General features: G+C 40.9%; 1 protein-coding gene across 1 annotated transcript in view; it reads left to right on the top strand.

The window, feature by feature from the left end:
- Window positions 1-20,338, top strand: part of LOC114647371 (location of vulva defective 1-like) — a 131,633-nt gene that overhangs the window by 70,444 nt on the left and 40,851 nt on the right. Inside the window, exon 2 of the mRNA XM_051923478.1 lies at window positions 7,232-7,426. Coding sequence (XP_051779438.1) covers window positions 7,294-7,426 — 133 coding nt within the window. The 5' untranslated portion in view covers window positions 7,232-7,293. The remainder of the gene's footprint in view (window positions 1-7,231; window positions 7,427-20,338) is intronic.

Below are 20,338 nucleotides of genomic sequence, written 5' to 3'. Positions count from 1 at the left end.
AGTGCCAGAAGCCTTAGAAGGTGCCCAGTGTTTCGGCGTCATCTTGTGCGTTTAAGAATAACAAAATTAATACAACAACAAAATGGAAAACACGAGGACACTCCACTGGAGTCGCGTCACAGGGCAGCAGTCAATCAGCATCAAGGAGAAATGAATAACGATCTCGGATTGGCTACTTTCACCATCCCAACCCGCGTTTCCCTCAGCAGTTGCTTCCTGTTCTCTCTATAGCACAGTATTACCACGAAAAGAGCCAAAAAAAAAATGCGGAGGATATTTGTGCTTTCTGCTAACAATTAATAGTTAGGTTCTAATGAAAAATCTACGAACCCTGAATCGCGACTTTGCGGGGGTCTACTGTATATATAAAATCCAACGTTTGTCTGTATGTCTGTCTGCTTTTCACGAGAGAACTATTAACAGATTTAGATCGAGTTTTTTCTAGAATTTGCTTGAACATTCCAGATGATTTTGCGACTTCTGTCATTGCACTAAGAATCATAGTTCGCCTTGCAGGAGCAATATATTCATGCTAATCAGAGATAGAGGTTGCGGGCCGAGGTGAGGGGGACACATGATGTCAGGAGTGGGGAGCCGGTCGGGTCCCTCCTCACTGTCCTGTTTCACTATTACGTGGGTGAAGCCATGAGCAACGGCTAGTAACCCATAATGACAACGTGTTCAGAAAGGCATTTGAAAATGTTTTCAAAACCAAAGACTGAAAGGTGTCATCCAGGTATTCAGACCCTTTGCTGTGTCACACCAAACTGAGCTCAGATGTCTCCTGTTTACTTTTATGTGGCACTTGGTGCCATGGCCCACCTGCCAAGTTGTTTTGCCTGCCTAAGGAAAAGTCATCCCAGATGGAGGATTGCAGGAATCGTGGGAGAGAGGGGTCCTTTCATCGGATTGGCTGGCCCAGCACTGTTTCAGCTGTGGAATGGCCAAATGGGGGAGGCAGCTTGAAGGATGAGGTCTCCAGGACTCTATACAAATCCAAATCTTATTATGGGATACTGTATATCATCTACTGTTAAATTCTGCTCTGTACTTCTAAAATTTATATTTTTTATTTCTTACTATATTGAGAAATTGTTCTGTTCTGTGTACTGTACTGTATTGTATTGTATTGACCCCCTTCTTTTGACACCCACTGCACGCCCAATCTACCTGGAAAGGGGTCTCTCTTTGAACTGCCTTTCCCAAGGTTTCTTCCATTTTTCCCTACTAGGTTATTTTGGGAGTTTTTCCTTGTCTTCTTAGAGAGTCAAGGCTGGGGGGCTGTCAAGAGGCAGGGCCTGTTAAAGCCCATTGCGGCACTTCCTGTGTGATTTTGGGCTATACAAAAATAAACTGTATTGTATTGTATTGTATTTTAATTCTTCTTGAGATGTTTCTAGAACTTGGCTGGAGTCCACCTGTGGCCGGTTGAATTGATTGGACATCATTAAGCAAGGCAACCCATGTACCTACAGTATGTGTAGAAGGTCCAAAAATTCACGCTGCATATCAGGATAAAAACCGAGCCATGAAGTCCAAGTAACACTCGTAATCTAATTGTGGTGAGGCACAGATCCAGGCAATGGGATGAAATTCTTTGTAAACTTTTTGAGTGTTCCCAGGAGTGCATTTGCCTCAATAATTGTGAAATGGCAGACATTTTGACCCACCAGGATTTTTCCTAGACTTGGCCATCCAACCAAACTGAGTAAACAGGCAAGAAGGGCCTTGGCCAGCGAAGTGACACAGAACCTAGTTGTCACTCTAAAAGAGCTTCAGGAGTCCTTTTGCCAAGATAGGAGAACCTGTTGAAATGACAAATACCTCGGCAGCATTCCATTAATCGGGCCTTTATGGTTGAGTTGTCAAATCCTGCTAGGAGTTTGCCAAATGTCATTTGAAGAACAAAGAACACTAGGAAAGAGATTCTCTGGTCTGATGAGACTAAAACTTGAGCTCAGTGTCTAAAGACTAGGCATCACTCATCGCAAGCCTAATACCAACCCTGTGGTGATGCTGCACATTTGGAGTTTGCCAGGCATCATTTACAGGACATGACAGTCTGAGGAAAAGATTTTCTGGTCTGATGAGAGTAAATCTGAAGTCTCTTTATATAGCAGAACTGCAAGTACTAGGTGTGATGAAGAACGGGCACTGCTCTTCATCTGCCTAAAACCAACCTTACAGTGAAATATGGTGGCAGCAGCATCATACTATGGGGTGCAGTGACAGGGAGACTCTTCAGAACTGAGGGAAGAATGAATGCAGCCAAATACAGAAAGTACCTTGAAGGAAACCGGCTCCAAAGTATATGCCATCTCAGAATGCAGCAACTGTCGGCATGACAATGACCTGAAGCATACAGCCAAAACGACAGTGTAGTGCAGGGGTGGCAAACTCCAGGCCTCGAGTGCCGCAGTGGCTGCAGGTTTTCATTCTTACCGTCTTCTTAATTAGTGACCAGTTTTTGCTGCTGATTACTTCTTTTAATTAACTTGACTCAGGCCCCATAGTTGTTTCTTTTTCTTTAATAATAATGAGACACAAAACAAGCCACCACATGACCAGCTCCCCTGTGCCCATTACACAATATCTGAAATTAAAGAGAGGTGGTGGTCTTGGTAAGGTTGATCTCTCAGGTCACCAAAACATTTTGACGGTGCTCTTAAAAAGAACAGAAAAACAACAGTTTTCGAAATGTCTGCTGTGGCAGAATGAGAGCAGCAACAAGCCATGGAATTAAATAACGAGTTTAATTAACAGCAAGAATTGGCTTCTCATTAAGAAAGAGATTGGAGTGAAATTGGTTGGAGTTTGAAGCCCCAGTTTAGCTGGTTTCACATCTCATTTCTGCTTGGCTGTCGTTTAATGAAGAAAGGAATCAATTCAGAGGGCTGAACTCTTCTAACAGGGCTATTAAAGTGATGGGGGAAAAAGTTAATTAGCAGTGAAAACTGGTCACTGATTAGGAAAAGGGTTAGAATGAAAACCTGTAGCCACTGCAGCATTCCAGGCCTGGAGTTCGCCACCCCTGGTGTAGTGGCTTTGGGACAAGTCTGACTGTCCTTGAGTGACCCAACCAAAGCCCAGACTTAAACCTCATAAAACCTGTGTGGAGACACCTAAAGATGGAAGTTTACAGATGCCTTCCATCCAATCTAATGGACCTTGAGAGGATCTGCCAGGAAGAATTGGATTAACTGCCCAAATCCAGGCTTGCAAAGCTGGTAGAGACTTAACAAGAAGGCTTCCAAAGGGGCTTCTACAAAGTAACTCAATGAAGGGTCTGAACACTTCTACGAGTGAGGGATTGCAATTTTTGATTTTTAATAAATGCGCAAACCTTATGTCTTCACTTTGTCATTATGGGTTATTGAGTGTAGATTGATAGGCAAAAATGGTAACTTTATCCCTTTTAAAATGAAATCTGCAACACAATATAGTGTGCAGAGAGTGAAGGGGTTTCAATACCTTCCAAATCCACTGTACATTTTGCGAACAGCATCTACTTAATTTGGCATGATTTTCTTGCCGGCCCAACCTGCAGGGAAAACCTGAGGGTTGGTGGCAGAATTGGCACTCCAGCCACCATACAAAAAGTCACACGGATTCCATTCCATCTGAACTGGTGTGCTGCTGAGGTGTCACCCGTTGCATGGCTGCACTCAAGTCCTAATCTGGGATCCTGAGTTGATTTGTCCTGTGGTGGGTGTGGCAATGTGCTCCTAATCTCGCTTTCTCTCTTCTTGCCGGCGTTATTTATCTATTTTGTTTCTTAATGGTGTGTGTTTATTTATGATGACCAGCTCTTTATTTCTTTTTACTCTTTATTCAGCTTCTTTGAATGTACGGTTCTTTAAGGAATGCATGAAGGAATGAATCAAGTTCTTACCGTCTTTGATGGCAGGTGAATATACACTGCCTGGCCAAAAAAAAAGTCGCCACCTGGATTTAACTAAGCAAATAGGTACGAGCCTCCTATTGGATAATTACTGCATGGGCGATTATCTTTCAGCTGGCAACAAGTTATTTAACCCCAACTGGTGCAATGAGTTGCTTCTCATTTCTTAAACAACCATGTCGAAAGACACATCTCGTGGTCGTGGAAAAGATGTTAGTCTGTTTGAGAAGGGTCAAATCATTGGCATGCATCAAGCAGAGAAAACATCCAAGGAGATTGCAGAAACTACTAAAATTGGGTTAAGAACTGTCCAACGCATTATTAAAAACTGGAAGGATAGTGGGGACCCATCGTCTTCGAGGAAGAAATGTGGCCGGAAAAAAATCCTGAATGATCATGATCGGTGAAATCAAATCGAAGAAAAACAACAGTAGAACTCAGGTCTATGTTTAATAGTGAAAGTAAGAGCATTTCCACACGCACAATGTGAAGGGAACTCAAGGGATTGGGACCGAACAGCTGTGTAGCCGTAAGAAAACCACTAATCAGTGAGGCAAACCGGAAAAAAAAGGCTTCAATTTGCTAGGGAGCATAAAGATTGGACTCTGGAGCAATGCAAGAAGGTCATGGATTGGCCACCACAGAGTCCAGTCCTTAACCCCATTGAGATTCTTTGGGATGTTCTGGAGAAGGCTTTGCGCATTGGTCAGACTCTACCATCATCAATGCAAGATCTTGGTGAAAAATTAATGCAACACTGGATGGAACTAAATCTTGTGACATTGCAGAAGCTTATTGAAACAATGCCACAGCGAATGCGTGCCGTAATCAAAGCTAAAGGTGGTCCAACAAAATATTAGAGTGTGTCACCTTTTTTTTTTGGTGGTGAGTTTTTTTTTTTTTGGCCAGGCAGTGTATAAACACACACACACACACACACACATCTAGTGTAGTTCACATTATTTCTGCAGGGTGGCACTGTTCCCTCATGTCAGGGGTGATTGTGAACAATTAGCTTTAATAATGAAATTCAAAGACTTGTCAAAACAGATGCGCCAAGCTTACTGCAACAGGAAATCAACAGCAAATAAGCAGATGTGTGTGTAGCAAGTGCCGTTTTCTTTGGTTTGTCATTTGTGCAGTCCTTGCCTTTTCTGGATCTTTTTGAGCCGGGCTTTGTAAAATTGCAAATAGGAGAAGTCAGAGAAGGTAGTTTTATTTATTTATTTATTTTCGATTAAGGCCAGATTTGGTCTCAGTGTTGTATTTTGAGGCTAGGGATCTGCATTGGCAATCAGAAGGTTGCCAGTTCGAATCCCATAAATGCCAATAGGGACTCTGATCTGTTGGGCCCTTGAGTAAGGCCCTTAACCTGCAATTGCTGAGCGCTTTGAGTAGTAAGAAAAGCGCAATATAAATGCAAAGAATTATTATTTTGAAAGTGAGCATTTTAATATTCCGTTTTTAGGGTGGCACAGTGATTAGTGCTTTAGCTTTGTAAATCCAGTGTCCAGTGTTTTGAATTGTGCTCCCAGTATTTTTTTTCTTTTGTGTATGTGGAGTTAGAATGTGTATTATTCTTCACAAATAATCCTGTGGCAGTAGATGGTTGTTGGCTTTTCACAGTCAACTGTCCCTTAATTGTGACAAATCTGACTTACTAGCATTTTTTTTTTGTTAAGAAATGTAACCAATTTTAATTATTGCCCATCTCCGTGGATAATGGTGTCAGTCAGCCAAGTAAGAATAATAATTTTTAATGGTAAAATGTGAACAGTGAATGGAACATCTGTGGTTTGGACTCATTTTGGTTTCAAGACATACCATAAAGAAGAGCCAGAAAACTTAAGAGGTTATCAGCTGGCCTTGTGTCAAGAAAAGGTACTTGCTAAATTCTCAAATACAAGTAATTTGTGGGCAAGTTTAAAACAGATTTTAGAATAATCACACTGTTTTCATGCATTCAAATTGTATGTTTAAATGAACAAAACAGTGACCGCGGTACTTTAACTCCTCAAACAAACATCCAATCATTTTCTGTCACTTATCCGGGTGACGGTGGCAGATGCCCCCATGTCCCTTTTTGCCCCCAGCACCTTGTCGTCGTTGTGACGTTGGGATGCCCGGAGATTTTGAATGTGATCTTGCTCTTGAATCACTCACCTTACATCCTTAATCTTCAGTTTCTTTGGACAGCTCCTTCAAATTGACCAACCTGTGGTTAAATGCAACATTAAACTAAGGTAAAGGTCTTTCTATCCTTTAGTGATTTTTGAAAAGGCCATCCATGCTTGTATACCATTATGTCTGGAATATTGCCACTGTCTGTATATAGATAAGGAGGGGGGGGGGGGTGCACTGATACACTGCGTTGCCACACCAACCACGTGACAAACCACCTCAGGATCCCAAATTTGGAACCGAGCGCAGCCGTGCAACGGGCGACACCTCAACACCACACTGCACTGAGGATTTATTTATTTATTTTTAACATCTCATCCAAAGGACGGAGCCATATTTACAGCACAGTGTCCCTTTCATTTCACTGGGGCATTGGGATCCACGTTCAGACCACAGGGTAAGCTCCCCCTGCTGGCCTTACAGACAACTTTTCCAGCAGCAACCCAAGTTTTTCCTAGATGGTTTCCCTTCCAAGTACTGGCCAGGCCCAAACATGCTTAGCTTCAGGTGGATGACCTCTTCTGAAGAGCAGGTGGTATGGCACCATACTCCTCCTCACCCTCTCAGGTCTGCTGATGAACGGTGTCCTGTGATGACACCACTGCATGCCATCAAGTCTCATTCAAGACTCTCTTCACATGAAGAATGAGCTGCCCACCTCCATTTGATATTCAGACTCCCTCATTGTGTTTAAGATGATAAATAGATATCATTGTTCATAATGGCACATAGTTTTGTTTTAATTTTCGCCCTTGCTCCTGCGTCTCATAACTGAGCCTGCCCTTTTAGTTTAGTTGTTGATTCAGTGGGCTTCTCTTTAAGTGATACTCCCAGCCCAGCACACAACATTGTAGAAAATCTCACTGGCCATCACAGATTGAAGACTCTGTTGTTTGGTAAATGATCATCTAACTGATTTTGGCTTTGAGAGGTTTTTATATCTAAGGAATTGTAACTTGTTGGCATTTTGTTCTGAGCTCTTCACTTGTGGTGCCCAATTTTGTGCCCTTGTCCTATCACATTTGTTTCCCAACAGTCCCCCCCGACTGATGTTTACTCAATTATGTTGACCTCTTATGTGAGTTGCTTTGTAGAAAGGCATCTGCTAAGCCTGTAAATGTTAATGTAAGTGTTGCTTTCTCATTACAGATGGGGGAAACTGAAGGACGTCATCTGACTGTGTACTAGCTGGTCCGCGACTCATCAGAATCATGGCCTACGTGTTGTTTGCTGTCATCCTATCACTGCTGATGCCAATCTGTTTATCAAGTCACAGCAATTTTGAGGGAATCCACTACATTGAGAGCTTAAACATTAGTGAAAGTGAATGTAAAAAGGCTTGTGGTAAGTTGTATTCTATGATCCAATTACATTTGAATTACACTGTGCGTATCACTTTAATTCATTCATTCAGTGTGTTCTTGTAAGAAAATAAAAAGAACTTTCGGTCTTTGTTGCTCTTTTGCTTAGCTAATGGCTGTGTTGTCCAACATAATGGCTACGTGGTTCATCATAGCCACTTACAATAGATATATTGTCAAGTGAACAATGTGTTCAAGTTCAAAGTTTGTCATGTGCACAGTTAGGAAACATGTTTCCCTGTACAATGAAATTCTTTCTTTGCTGTCCACACCAAATGACAAAACCAACGTATAAAGATGAACATAGATAATAAGTAACAGAGGCAGCATAAAGTATAAAAACAGAATAGAAATATAAAGTGTAATGTGCAGGTAGGTGTGTGATGGACAATTCAAATACAGTTACAGTTGTGTCATGTAGATAGAATGAGGTGAGCCACGGTTATAAACTCCAGTCAGTTATTTAGGAGTCTAATGGCCTTGGGAAAGAGAGTTCTTTAGCCTGGAAGTCCTGCATTTCATATTTCTGTACCTCCTGCCTGAGGGTAGAAGTGTGAACAGTTCGTGTTGGGGGTGTGTGGGGTCCCTGAGGATGGAGGCAGTTCTCCTGCAGACTCTGCAGTTGTAGATGCTGTGCAGAGAGGGCAGTGGGGTCCTGGTGATCTTCTCAGCAGTCTTTACCACTCTGTGAAGTCGTTTGCGTCTGCACATTATCATGTTTTTATACATATATATATGTGTGTGTGTGTGTGTATGTACAGTTTTGGTCCCTGCATGCAAAACAAAATTCCGTGTTTTATATTGCTTGCCGCAAGCAAATTTCCCTTAGAATGTACTTTATTGATCCCCAATTGATCTTTATATTATTCAGACACTTTGTCCAAGTTATTTTTTGTTGACAACTGCAGTTAGACCATGTGTGTGTGTATATGTATATGTATGTATGTATATATATATATATATATATATATATATATATATATATATAATGTGTGTGTGTGTGTATATATGTATGTATATGTGTATATCAGGGATGTGTGGTCATGGGAGGCAGGTGAGGCTGTCATCATGAAAAGTAAAAAAAAACTAATAATGATAACATAAAAAAACATTTTCTACTGGTCCATGCTATAAATGTGTTTCCTGTTTGATTCCAATCATTTTTATAGTCGAAATGGCACATTTCCTGTTCTAATACAGAGGAGAAATGTAAGGTGCAGCAACGATCACCCTCACCTTCCCTCAGACTGTGCTCTCCCTCACACACTGACGGGGTTGATACATGCGATTGGCGCGTGCCTGTTGCTGTCTCTCTGTATGTCGTCAATATAAGGTTTGCAGACACGTACAGTTAGGTCCATAAATATTTGGACAGAGACCACTTTTTTCTCATTTTGGTTCTGTACGTTACCACAATGAATTTTAAATGAAACAACTCAGATGCAGTTGAAGTGCAGACTTTCAGCTTTAATTCAGTTGGGTGAACAAAATGATTGCATAAAAATGGGAAGCAACTAAAGCATTTTTTGAACACAATCCCTTCATTTCAGGGGCTCAAAAGTAATTGGACAAATGAAATAACTGGAAATCAAATGTTCATTTCTAATACTTGGTTGAAAACCCTTTTCCGGCAATGACAGCCTGAAGTCTTGAACTCCTGGACATCACCAGATGATGGGTTTCCTCCTTTTTAATGCTCTGCCAGGCCTTTACTGCAGCGGCTTTCAGTTGCTGTTTGTTCGTGGGCCTTTCTGTCTGAAGTTTAGTCTTCAACAAGTGAAATGCCTGCTCAGTTGGGTTAAGATCAGGTGACTGATTTGGCCATTCAAGAATTTTCCACTTCTTTGGTTTAATAAACTCCTGGGTTGCTTTGGCTGTATGTTTTGTGTCATTGTCCATCTGTATCATGAATCTATTTGAATGCTGTATTTAGCTGGATTTGAGCAGACAGTATGTCTCTGAACACCTCAGAATTCAATTTGTCTGCTTCTGTCCTGTGTCACATCATCAGTAAACACGAGTGTCCCAGTGCCACTGGCAGCCATGCACGCCCAAGCCATCACACTGCCTCCCTCCACCGTGTTTTACAGATGATGTGCTATGCTTTGGATAATGAGCTGTTCCATGCCTTCTCCATACTTTTTTTTCTTGCCATCATTCTGGTAGAGGTTGATCTTGGTTTCATCTGTCCAAAGAATGTTTTTCCAGAACTGTGCTGGCTTTTTTGGATGTTCTTTAGCAAAGTCCAATCAAGCCTTTCTATTCTTGAGGCTTATGAGCAGCTTGCACCTTGCAGTGCACCCTCTGGATTTACTTTCATGCAGTCTTCTGTTTGTGGTAGACTTGGATATCGATACGCCTACCCCCTGGAGAGTGTTGTTCACGTGGTTGGCTGTTGTGAAGGGGTTTCTCTTCACCATGTCTTCCGTGGACGTCCAGGTCTTTTTACGTTGCTCAGTTCACCAGTGCTTGCTTTCTTTCTCAGGATGTACCAAACTGTAGATTTTTGCCACTCGTAATATTGTACCAATTTCTCAGATGGGTTTTTTTCTGTTTTCGCAGCTTAAGGATGGCTTCTTTCACCTGCATGGAGAGCTCCTTTGACCGCATGTTGTCTGTTCACAGCAGAATCTTCCACATGCAAGCACCACACCTCAAATAAACTCCAGGCCTTTTATTTGCTTAATTGATAATGACATAACGACGGACTTGCCCATGAAATAGCCTTTGAGTCAATTGTCCAATTACTTTTGAGCCCCTGAAATGAAGGGATTGTGTTCAAAAAATGCTTTAGTTGCCTCACATTTTTATGCAATCGTTTTGTTCACCCCCCTGAATTAAAGCTGAAAGTCTGCACTTCAACTGCATCGGAGTTGTTTCATTTCAAATTCATTGTGGTAATGTACAGAACCAAAATTAGAAAAAAGTGGTCTCTGTCCAAATATTTATGGACCTAACTGTATATTATACACCCTGACTTTCCACAGTCTGGCTAATATCTTTAAAGAATGTGTGTGACATATTCAGTCTTGCTGATCAGACACAAAACCACAGTGAAAAGGCACAAGGTGAGGCAGACAATACCGTGCCGACCTGAAGGGGGCGCATGTGAGCCCAACAGGTGCTCGTTGCTGCTGTTCTTCTGTGCAGAGGCTCTGGGCGCCAATAAGTTGCTGATATCAGAAAGTCAAGTGCACTGCAGCGGTCTGTTTCTTTTTAGTTTTTTGTTCCGACTGACTGCCAATATGGAAACTTAAAAATTTCTCAAAACTGGACTTACAGTCAAAAACAGGAAGTAATAAATAACGGAGCTAAAATGTTTGCTGCTAACTAAGGGACAACTAAATTTTGACCTTAAATAAAATATTCTTTTGTTGTTCTTCTTATCCTTTTTGAACAGTCTGCATTAAAATTGATTGAAGCATCAGAATTATAAGCTTTTAAGAACAACTAAATATTTCAATTAAGGTCAAAATTTAAATCTTTTTTTTTTTTTTTTTTTTTTTTTGTACACCACTCTATACTTTCATTTGTATTGAATGAGTAGGAATTGTGGGATTGCAATGGCAAATTTAGAACACATGGAGGGTGAGAAGCAAATGCGCTCTCTTGCCGCTATGAATCGTTCTTTCTTAGCCAAATATGCGCCTTACCAATGTGTGTGTAAAGAATGCTGATGAGTTTATGAAACATAACCAGTAGTCAATGTGCCAATTGAATAGTCAGTAAGCGACTCTTTTAGGTTCATATATTTGTAAATCTGACTCTGAAGGAGTCACCAGCCATGAACCTCGCCGCATGTCACTGGTGTGTGTATATACACACGTTAAATTAGGCGTGGGTGTTTAGCAATTTTAACTAAATACTGAACATATTTGTTAGCGTTTCCGATCTTGGTTTCTTCATAGCTTTTTATTCACGCCCTAATAGCCAGATATTTATTTACAGTATTTATTCTTTCAACACGCAAAACGATGAAGTTGTCATTTAGCTCACCAGCTTCCATCTATTCAGTGAGATGGTGCATCCCCTGCCTATCCCCTCCCTCTTGTTAGCCTTCTTTCCTAGTATTACACACTCGTGATGGGAACGCCTCTTTCCGCAACTGTTCACGCCCCTTGCCCCACCTTTTTGATACTGATTGGTCATTTGATTACCTAAAGTTTTAACACATTGTAAACGTGGTCTTGCATCAAAATGCACTGCACTCGGAGTTGCCACTGAACAACATGCAAATGTCTGCTTTGATTTTAACTGTGACGTGATCTGTGAACATGATTTAAAATATTGTATTGCATTTTAAATGGACACAAAAATTGTGTGCCATAGTGAAAAGCAAATTGGTTGATATGATTTTAACTGAAACAAAATTAACTGTCCCACTTGTATGTGTATTACATTTCTATGTAGTTTACACGGTAGATTGCATTTAATTTTGGCACAGATAATCTTCCATACTAATACCAGGTATGGAGCTGAGCTCTTTGGATATGCTGTATATGGACGGTGCTCTTTGAAGACCTCAACATAGCACATTCTTTTGACTGTCTGTGAAAAGTATATCTGTTTTATTCTGTTATGGTCCAGCCTGAAAGAATTCTTCTTGCTTCAGCTGCATGTACGTATGCTAAACATATTTAGGCTCACAAATCACAATTATCAAATAGTTTCATTCTCTCTGACTTTTATTTTTTGGTTTAGTTTTAGCTCTGACTAAAAAATAGTTTTGAGCCCTCAATAACAAAATTGGCACAAATTTTGTCTCACATTCATCTCCTGGTCTTGTCTCATTTTATAATACCATGGCCAGTCTTCGAGAGGATACATTTACCAAGCTTCAGCGTCTGGCATCTGTTCCTCGGTAAGTCGGAGATCCAGAGAAGAGCAGAACAGTGCTGAAGATAAGTCAAAAAACATGCTATTAAGGACTGCATTGTGTGGAATGACTAATGAAGAAAGAGGGTTTGAAATGTCACGGTTTAGCAAATAAAAAAGCTTAAGAGGATTCGTGATAGAAGTCCTTACTTACGGCAGGATCGCAAAAGGCAGATAACAGACATGTTAAGTGCCGTTGGAAGCTGGTACGTAACAAAATTCACACAGACATTTTTGTGTACAAGTTTGCATGGGAAACTGTTGATGCATAGAAAGAGAGATTCCCAGTAACATAACTGAAATTGGCACCTCTCGTCCCGTCTTGAGTTTATTGGGACACATGAGATGAAAAGGGATGGTCAAGGTGTGTTGAGCTAAACAGCCTGTACTACAACAACATTTATTTCTACAGAACATTTTCATGCAAATGATGGAGCTCAAAGTGCTTTACTTGATGAAGAAAGAGAAAAAAGACAAAATAAGAAAATAAAATTAGTGAACACTAATTAACATAGAATAAAAGTAAGGTCCGATGGCCAGGGAGGACAGAAAAGGCAAAAAAATAAATAAAATCTGCAAGGGTTCCAGGCCACAAGACCACCCAGCCCCGTCTAGGCATTCTACCTAACATCAATGACCTCAATCAGTCCTCATTGTATTCAGGGTTCATATGGAAGAACTTGATGATGACGGTCATGTGGACTTCTGGACTTTAGTCCATCAATGTAGGAATATCACGGGGCTCTGATCAGGTGATGGGGGTGAAGATCAGCACCACAAAAAAAACAGATAAAAGAACAGAAGAGAATGTAGGGGTTAGTACGGATTTCGGAGCCACCATGAATTATAATGATAATTAATTAAATATACGGAGCATCAGGATTAAACTAAAATGAAGCTCTGAGAAAGCCATGTTAAAGTAATGAGTTTTTTTTTTTTTGTTTTTTTTTTAGCAGTTTTTTTTTTTAAAGTGCTCCACCGTATCAGCCTGGTGAATTCCTATTGGTCAGCTATTCCAGAGTTTAGGTGCATAACAGCAGAAGGCCGCCTCACCACATCTTTTAAGTTTAGCTCTTGGAATAATAAACAGACCCTCATTTGAAGATCTAAGGTTACGATTTGGAGTGTAAGGTGAAAGACATTCTGAAATATAAGATGAAGCGGATTATTTAAGACTTTGTGTTAGGGAATCCATTCCCGGACCGGTTTATCCATTCCTGGGAATTGCGGAATCCCAGGCTCCCGGAATGACACAATGCACGGGCATCTCACATGTGAACAGTTTTAGAGCGAGCGACACTTACTTTTTAATAAAACTACTGCAATATGTTGACACCAATAAAAGACTAACCTTAACCACAAGTAGTTCGTGCTGTCATATACAGTGGTGTGAAAAACTATTTGCCCCCTTCCTGATTTCTTATTCTTTTGCATGTTTGTCACACAAAATGTTTCTGATCATCAAACACATTTAACCATTAGTCAAATATAACACAAGTAAACACAAAATGCAGTTTGTAAATGGTGGTTTTTATTATTTAGGGAGAAAAAAAAATCCAAACCTACATGGCCCTGTGTGAAAAAGTAATTGCCCCCTGAACCTAATAACTGGTTGGGCCACCCTTAGCAGCAATAACTGCAATCAAGCGTTTGCGATAACTTGCAATGAGTCTTTTACAGCGCTCTGGAGGAATTTTGGCCCACTCATCTTTGCAAAATTGTTGTAATTCAGCTTTATTTGAGGGTTTTCTAGCATGAACCGCCTTTTTAAGGTCATGCCATAGCATCTCAATTGGATTCAGGTCAGGACTTTGACTAGGCCACTCCAAAGTCTTCATTTTGTTTTTCTTCAGCCATTCAGAGGTGGATTTGCTGGTGTGTTTTGGGTCATTGTCCTGTTGCAGCACCCAAGATCGCTTCAGCTTGAGTTGACGAACAGATGGCCGGACATTCTCCTTCAGGATTTTTTGGTAGACAGTAGAATTCATGGTTCCATCTATCACAGCAAGCCTTCCAGGTCCTGAAGCAGCAAAACAACCCCAGACCATCACACTACCACCACCATATTTTACTGTTGGTATGATGTTCTTTTTCTGAAATGCTGTGTTCCTTTTACGCCAGATGTAACGGGACATTTGCCTTCCAAAAAGTTCAACTTTTGTCTCATCAGTCCACAAGGTATTTTCCCAAAAGTCTTGGCAATCATTGAGATGTTTCTTAGCAAAATTGAGACGAGCCCTAATGTTCTTTTTGCTTAACAGTGGTTTGCGTCTTGGAAATCTGCCATGCAGGCCGTTTTTGCCCAGTCTCTTTCTTATGGTGGAGTCGTGAACACTGACCTTAATTGAGGCAAGTGAGGCCTGCAGTTCTTTAGACGTTGTCCTGGGGTCTTTTGTGCCCTCTCGGATGAGTCGTCTCTGCGCTCTTGGGGTAATTTTGGTCGGCCGGCCACTCCTGGGAAGGTTCACCACTGTTCCATGTTTTTGCCATTTGTGGATAATGGCTCTCACTGTGGTTCGCTGGAGTCCCAAAGCTTTAGAAATGGCTTTATAACCTTTACCAGACTGATAGATCTCAATTACTGCTGTTCTCATTTGTTCCTGAATTTCTTTGGATCTTGGCATGATGTCTAGCTTTTGAGGTGCTTTTGGTCTACTTCTCTGTGTCAGGCAGCTCCTATTTAAGTGATTTCTTGATTGAAACAGGTGTGGCAGTAATCAGGCCTGGGGGTGGCTACGGAAATTGAACTCAGGTGTGATACACCACAGTTAGGTTATTTTTTAACAAGGGGGCAATTACTTTTTCACACAGGGCCATGTAGGTTTGGATTTTTTTTCTCCCTAAATAATAAAAACCATCATTTAAAAACTGCATTTTGTGTTTACTTGTGTTATATTTGACTAATGGTTAAATGTGTTTGATGATCAGAAACATTTTGTGTGACAAACATGCAAAAGAATAAGAAATCAGGAAGGGGGCAAATAGTTTTTCACACCACTGTAAGCACATGTATCTAGTTGCGGTAATAAGAGCGTAGAAAGCACAACGTGTCGAGCGTGCAGACGTCCAGGCGAGAGCGCACCTTCGTGCAGAGTACGCCTGCCGCTGAGAAAACACGCTCTGCCTCCACTGAAGTAGGCGGCACAGTCATCAGATACTGATACACTTGTTCTAAACAACACCCGCGCTTGCCGTTGCTCTGAAACACCGCCGTTCCAGCTTTTACTGATGCATCCAGTTTCTTGTCATCATTCTGTGATGGCAAGTTTCTTGGCACAGATAATGCGGATGCAACAGACTGACGCATTGCAATTTCAAGTTGCTGTTCAAAGCTGTTGTCTAATGAAGTGCAAGCTGCAGCAATGGCGCCACCTTAATTATTTTCAACTATAACTCTGTTATTTCTTGATCAATTTTTACACTTTTACACGCTATATATGCGAGCTTGGTTGTTCCCGTTCACCCGGGAATTCCAGCAGTTTCATTCCCGGGAATGGGTAACGTCTGGGAATCCCTACTTTGTGTTAGGATAAAAAAATGGAGACTTGATGAAAATAAAAGGGAATGTAGATCTTAGTTTCATTAATCATATTAAAATAGTAATTTAAATCTGCATTTTTATCATCTGAAAAGCATTTTTAAAATCGGAGGTTTGATGTCAAAAAGAGATTTGGAGAAACTTACCCAGACCTTTATTTTCAGCAGAGTAGATTTCAATGCTTTTTTTCTCAGGCCTGCACAAAAAGACTACAGTAATCCCTCGCTATATCGCGCTTCGCCTTTCGCGGCTTCACTCTATCGTGGATTTTATATGTAAGCATATTTAAATATATATTGTGGATTTTTTGCTGGTTCGCGGATTTCTGCGGACAATGGGTCTTTTAATTTCTGGTACATGCTTCCTCAGTTGGTTTGCCCACTTCATTTCATACAAGGGACGCTATTGGCAGATGGCTGAGAAGCTACCCAACTTACTTTTCTCTCTCTCTCTCTCTCTCTCTCTCTTGCGCTGACTTTCTCTGATCCTGATGTAGGGGGATTGAGCAGGGGGGCTGTTCGCACACCTAGACGATACGGACGCTCGTCTAAAAATGCTGAAAGATTATCTTCACGTTGCTACCTTCTGTGCAGCTGATTCCTGAAACGACATGCTGCACGGTGCTTCGCATACTTAAAAGCTCGAAGGGCACGTATTGATTTTTGACTGCTTGTTTTTCTCTCTCTCTATCTCTCTCTCTCTCTCTCTCCCTCCCTGCTCCTGACGGAGGGGGTGTGAGCTGCCGCCTTCAACAGCTTTGTGCCGCGGTGCTTCGCATACTTAAAAGCAAAACAGCCCTATTGATTTGTTTGCTTTCCTCTCTCTCTCTCTCTCTGACGCGCACTCCTTTGAAGAGGAAGATATGTTTGCATTCTTTTAATTGTGAGATGGAACTGTCATCTGTCTTATTATGGAGCACAGTTTAAACTTTTGAAAAAGAGACAAATGTTTGTTTGCAGTGTTTGAATAAAGCTCCTGTCTCTCTACAACCTCCTGTGTTTCTGCGCAAATCTGTGACCCAAGCATGACAATATAAAAATAACCATATAAACATATGGTTTCTACTTCGCGGATTTTCTTATTTCGCGGGTGCCTCTGGAACGCAACCCCCGCGATGGAGGAGGGATTACTGTATTAAAAAAATTGCTTCAGAATGCCACTGCTGGAATGCTTACCAAAATTAAGAAAAGTCAACATATTACTCCAGTACTAAGATCACTACATTGGCTTCCAGTCAGCTATAGGATTGATTTTTAAGATACTGGTTTTAGTATGCAAGTTACTAAACAGCTTAAGCCCCAGAATACATTAAATTTATAGACCAAATAGAACTCTTAGATCCTTAGGGGCCGGACGGCTGGTTGTACCCAGAGAGATCTAAACTGGATGGAATGACTCTTCGCCATTATGCAAGACACAAATGGAATAATCTGCCAAAATATATTCAAGATGCCCCAACAGTAGAAGCTTTCAAAAAAAAATCATATTTTTTTTTTGTGCATTTGACTGATTATGTACTGCTTTGGACTGTTACTGAACTGAAATGCTGTTGCGTCATTTTATTTTTTTCATTTTGCATATTGTTTTAAATTTTGGTTATTTTACTTTCTCTCTAACCATTGTTTGCTTGTATTTTATTTTGTTTATAGTATTTTATCCTTATCATGTAAAGCACTTGCCTAATTGTATAGGATGTACTATATAAATAAACTTGCTTTACTTTGCTGTGTTTTAATGCTCAGGCAGATTCCAAAGTTTTCTGGATCAGTCTTCAAGTAGCTAATGAAAGAAACTGTTTAAAAGGCTTAAGTTGATAAAGCTGTGTTCTGAGTCGTGCGATTCTTGGATCGTCGTCTCTTCTCGGGGCAGGACCTAATTGGGCAGGTGGTGTTTTTTCTTCCTCCTCTTCTTCTTCTTCTTCTTTTTTTCCTTTCTTCAGCCATTATAGCCCCGGTGATCACAGGGCTGACCTCATTTGCCTTCTTGACGGTGCCAAATAAGCACAGCTGCAATGGAGAAGCCACTAAAGGACTTTTGGCCAAATCATTTTCCTTCTGGTGTGTGTATATAATATTTATAATATTTATTCCAGGCCAGGAGTCTAAAAGAAATACTGGCTAGACGGAAGCAGGAATGTATTTTAAAGATGTAAGAGCTAATATAACTGGCATCTAATGTGGATGGCACAGACTGGGACAAATGCCAAAAGGATGCTTGGGGCACCAGCATGGAGATCCCAGCTTAATCAAAGGAAACAAATTGGGCAAAAATGTGGTGCTCATGCACAAAGTAAGGCTGGGCTAGGCTATGGTGTTATTCTTCTTAAGCCTCTAAACAAAATCCACAGTGCTCTGCCTCGTTGAATTGTCTGGGTCAAAAGACAGCCTCCTGTCTGTCTGTCTTGCTTTGGGGGCTTAGTTCGGAGATAGTTAAGCATTGTCTGTAGCCTGAGCTGTGGGTGAAAAGAGAGAGGTCATTAGCCTCACTATCCACCCAAATTTCCCCAAGGTTGGTAGTGCTTTACCTTTCCAGAGCCCTTCAGGTGTCCCTTAGACACATTCTTACAAAATTTACTGTCAGTTCACCCCATGATAAATATTGTGCTGCTGTTTGCATTGTGCATACCTCCATTTTGTTATCTCTGGCGTCTTTTGGGTTTTATTCAGAGTATAGTCCATGTTTCCATTTTATCTCCCTGCAATTTCAAATCTTACTCATGCTCAAGGTAAATGTCATAGAAGTATGGTTATTACTGAGTGGTACTCAGGGTAACATGTAATGCACTGCTTTACAGTATTAAGCCTGAATAACTCTGGACAGTATTCTGCTGCCATCTAGTGGATGAAATGACCTCATGCTGCAAAACGTCTTTAATATTTCTGTGTTTTTCCACTCTATAAGGTGCAAATCCAGGAGTTGGAGCTGGTAACCAGGGATCTGGGTGTTACACTTGTCATATGCAGAAAAAGGTTTAACAGTTTTTTGTTTGTTTTTTTTTTTGTTTTTTTGTAAACGCAAAAACTGGGGGGTATTTTTCATACGTGGATTACTCGTGTAGCCGGATGTAATTTTTGACAATTTGGCCTGATCCTGGATCTGTCGGTTTTTCGAAACTGTTGCTGGATGTGTTGTCATAGCAACACATCCAAATCCTCAAACCTGCTCGGAGCAGTTTGTTCGATGTAAACAAGGATTAGCTCACACACTCAATCAGTGTCCGTGCATGGAATTCATTCAGTCATGGCTTCACTGTTCATGAATGAGCAACCAATTGATATCGGTGCGCAAATTATAAGAAGAGAATTTCATATAGTGAGGGTTTTGCACGATCGGCTTATTGCTCCCGGAGGAAATTCTTTTTGAAAGATACCACTTTAGCCGAGGGGCAATATTGTACCTCAAAGATTTATTAGCACCTTATATTCGAAGTCAAACTCAGCGAAGACGGGCTCTCACAACCACACAGACAGTATGCATTGCTTTGAGGTTTTTTGCAAGCGGCACTTTTTTATATACTGTAGCCGATGCGGAAAATCAAACAAAGTGCAGTTTGCCAGGCAGTCCGTAAAGTCTGTTTGGCTCTGAAATATTTCCTTCGGGTTTTCATTGTGTTTCCTGGACACCTGCGTGTGCAGACAATAAAAGAGGCGTTTCATGCCATTGCACGTAGGCAGCACACAGGCAAAAACACCCACAGTTCCATGAAGAATCTCACAATCAGCCTAACATTCTCATTACCCAGGATTTCCAAATGTGATTGGGGCAAATGGGACTGATCCGAGTGGAGTTTGATCAAACATTATTTGGAAAATGTACCTCTCCTCCCGATGAATAATCAGACACAGTGTCTTCATCAAATATTTGACCTCCATCAATATCTCGTTGGTCAGACACAGGTTCAAGGGATATGACATTCCCTGCAACTGACCCAACAAAAAAGAGGGCTATATGGAACATACATATGGTACACATTGAGGACAAATATATGCAATGACCATCCTATACCTGAAATGAAGTGACCACTGCATCCTGCCACTGGTTCTGAGGTGGAGCTTTACCCTGGAATGCCCTCAGAAACAGGGCGACGGGCATTTTGCTGGAGAGCCAACTCTTCTGCAGGGGTTAGGTCTGGGCCGCATGTACCTCCACCTGTTTTTTGCTTGTCTACCTTATTAGCTTCTCCTTTCTTTCTAGTGCCATATGACTTTTCAATAAGAAATATCGGAGATAATAATTAAGGTTTTGATATATATCCTGTAACTTTTTTTTTTGGTTTAAATATGTATTATCTAACTGCCTTACCTTAACCTTTCTTATTTCTATTCTATCTGTTTTATTTCATTCTGTCTGTTATTAGATGCAACTAAGAAGGCAAATTTCATGTTTTCTTGTGTAAACATGACTAAATAAAGAAACCTTAAACCTAGAATAAATAACCAGGTAGTGTGGTGGACAGAAGGACTTTAGGGACCTTCAAAACTC

Source organism: Erpetoichthys calabaricus, chromosome 2 (assembly GCF_900747795.2).
Source record: "Erpetoichthys calabaricus chromosome 2, fErpCal1.3, whole genome shotgun sequence".
NCBI classification, from domain to species: Eukaryota; Metazoa; Chordata; class Cladistia; order Polypteriformes; family Polypteridae; genus Erpetoichthys; species Erpetoichthys calabaricus.
Note: the sequence above shows the minus strand (reverse complement) of the source record. Positions and strands in the feature narration are given on the sequence as shown.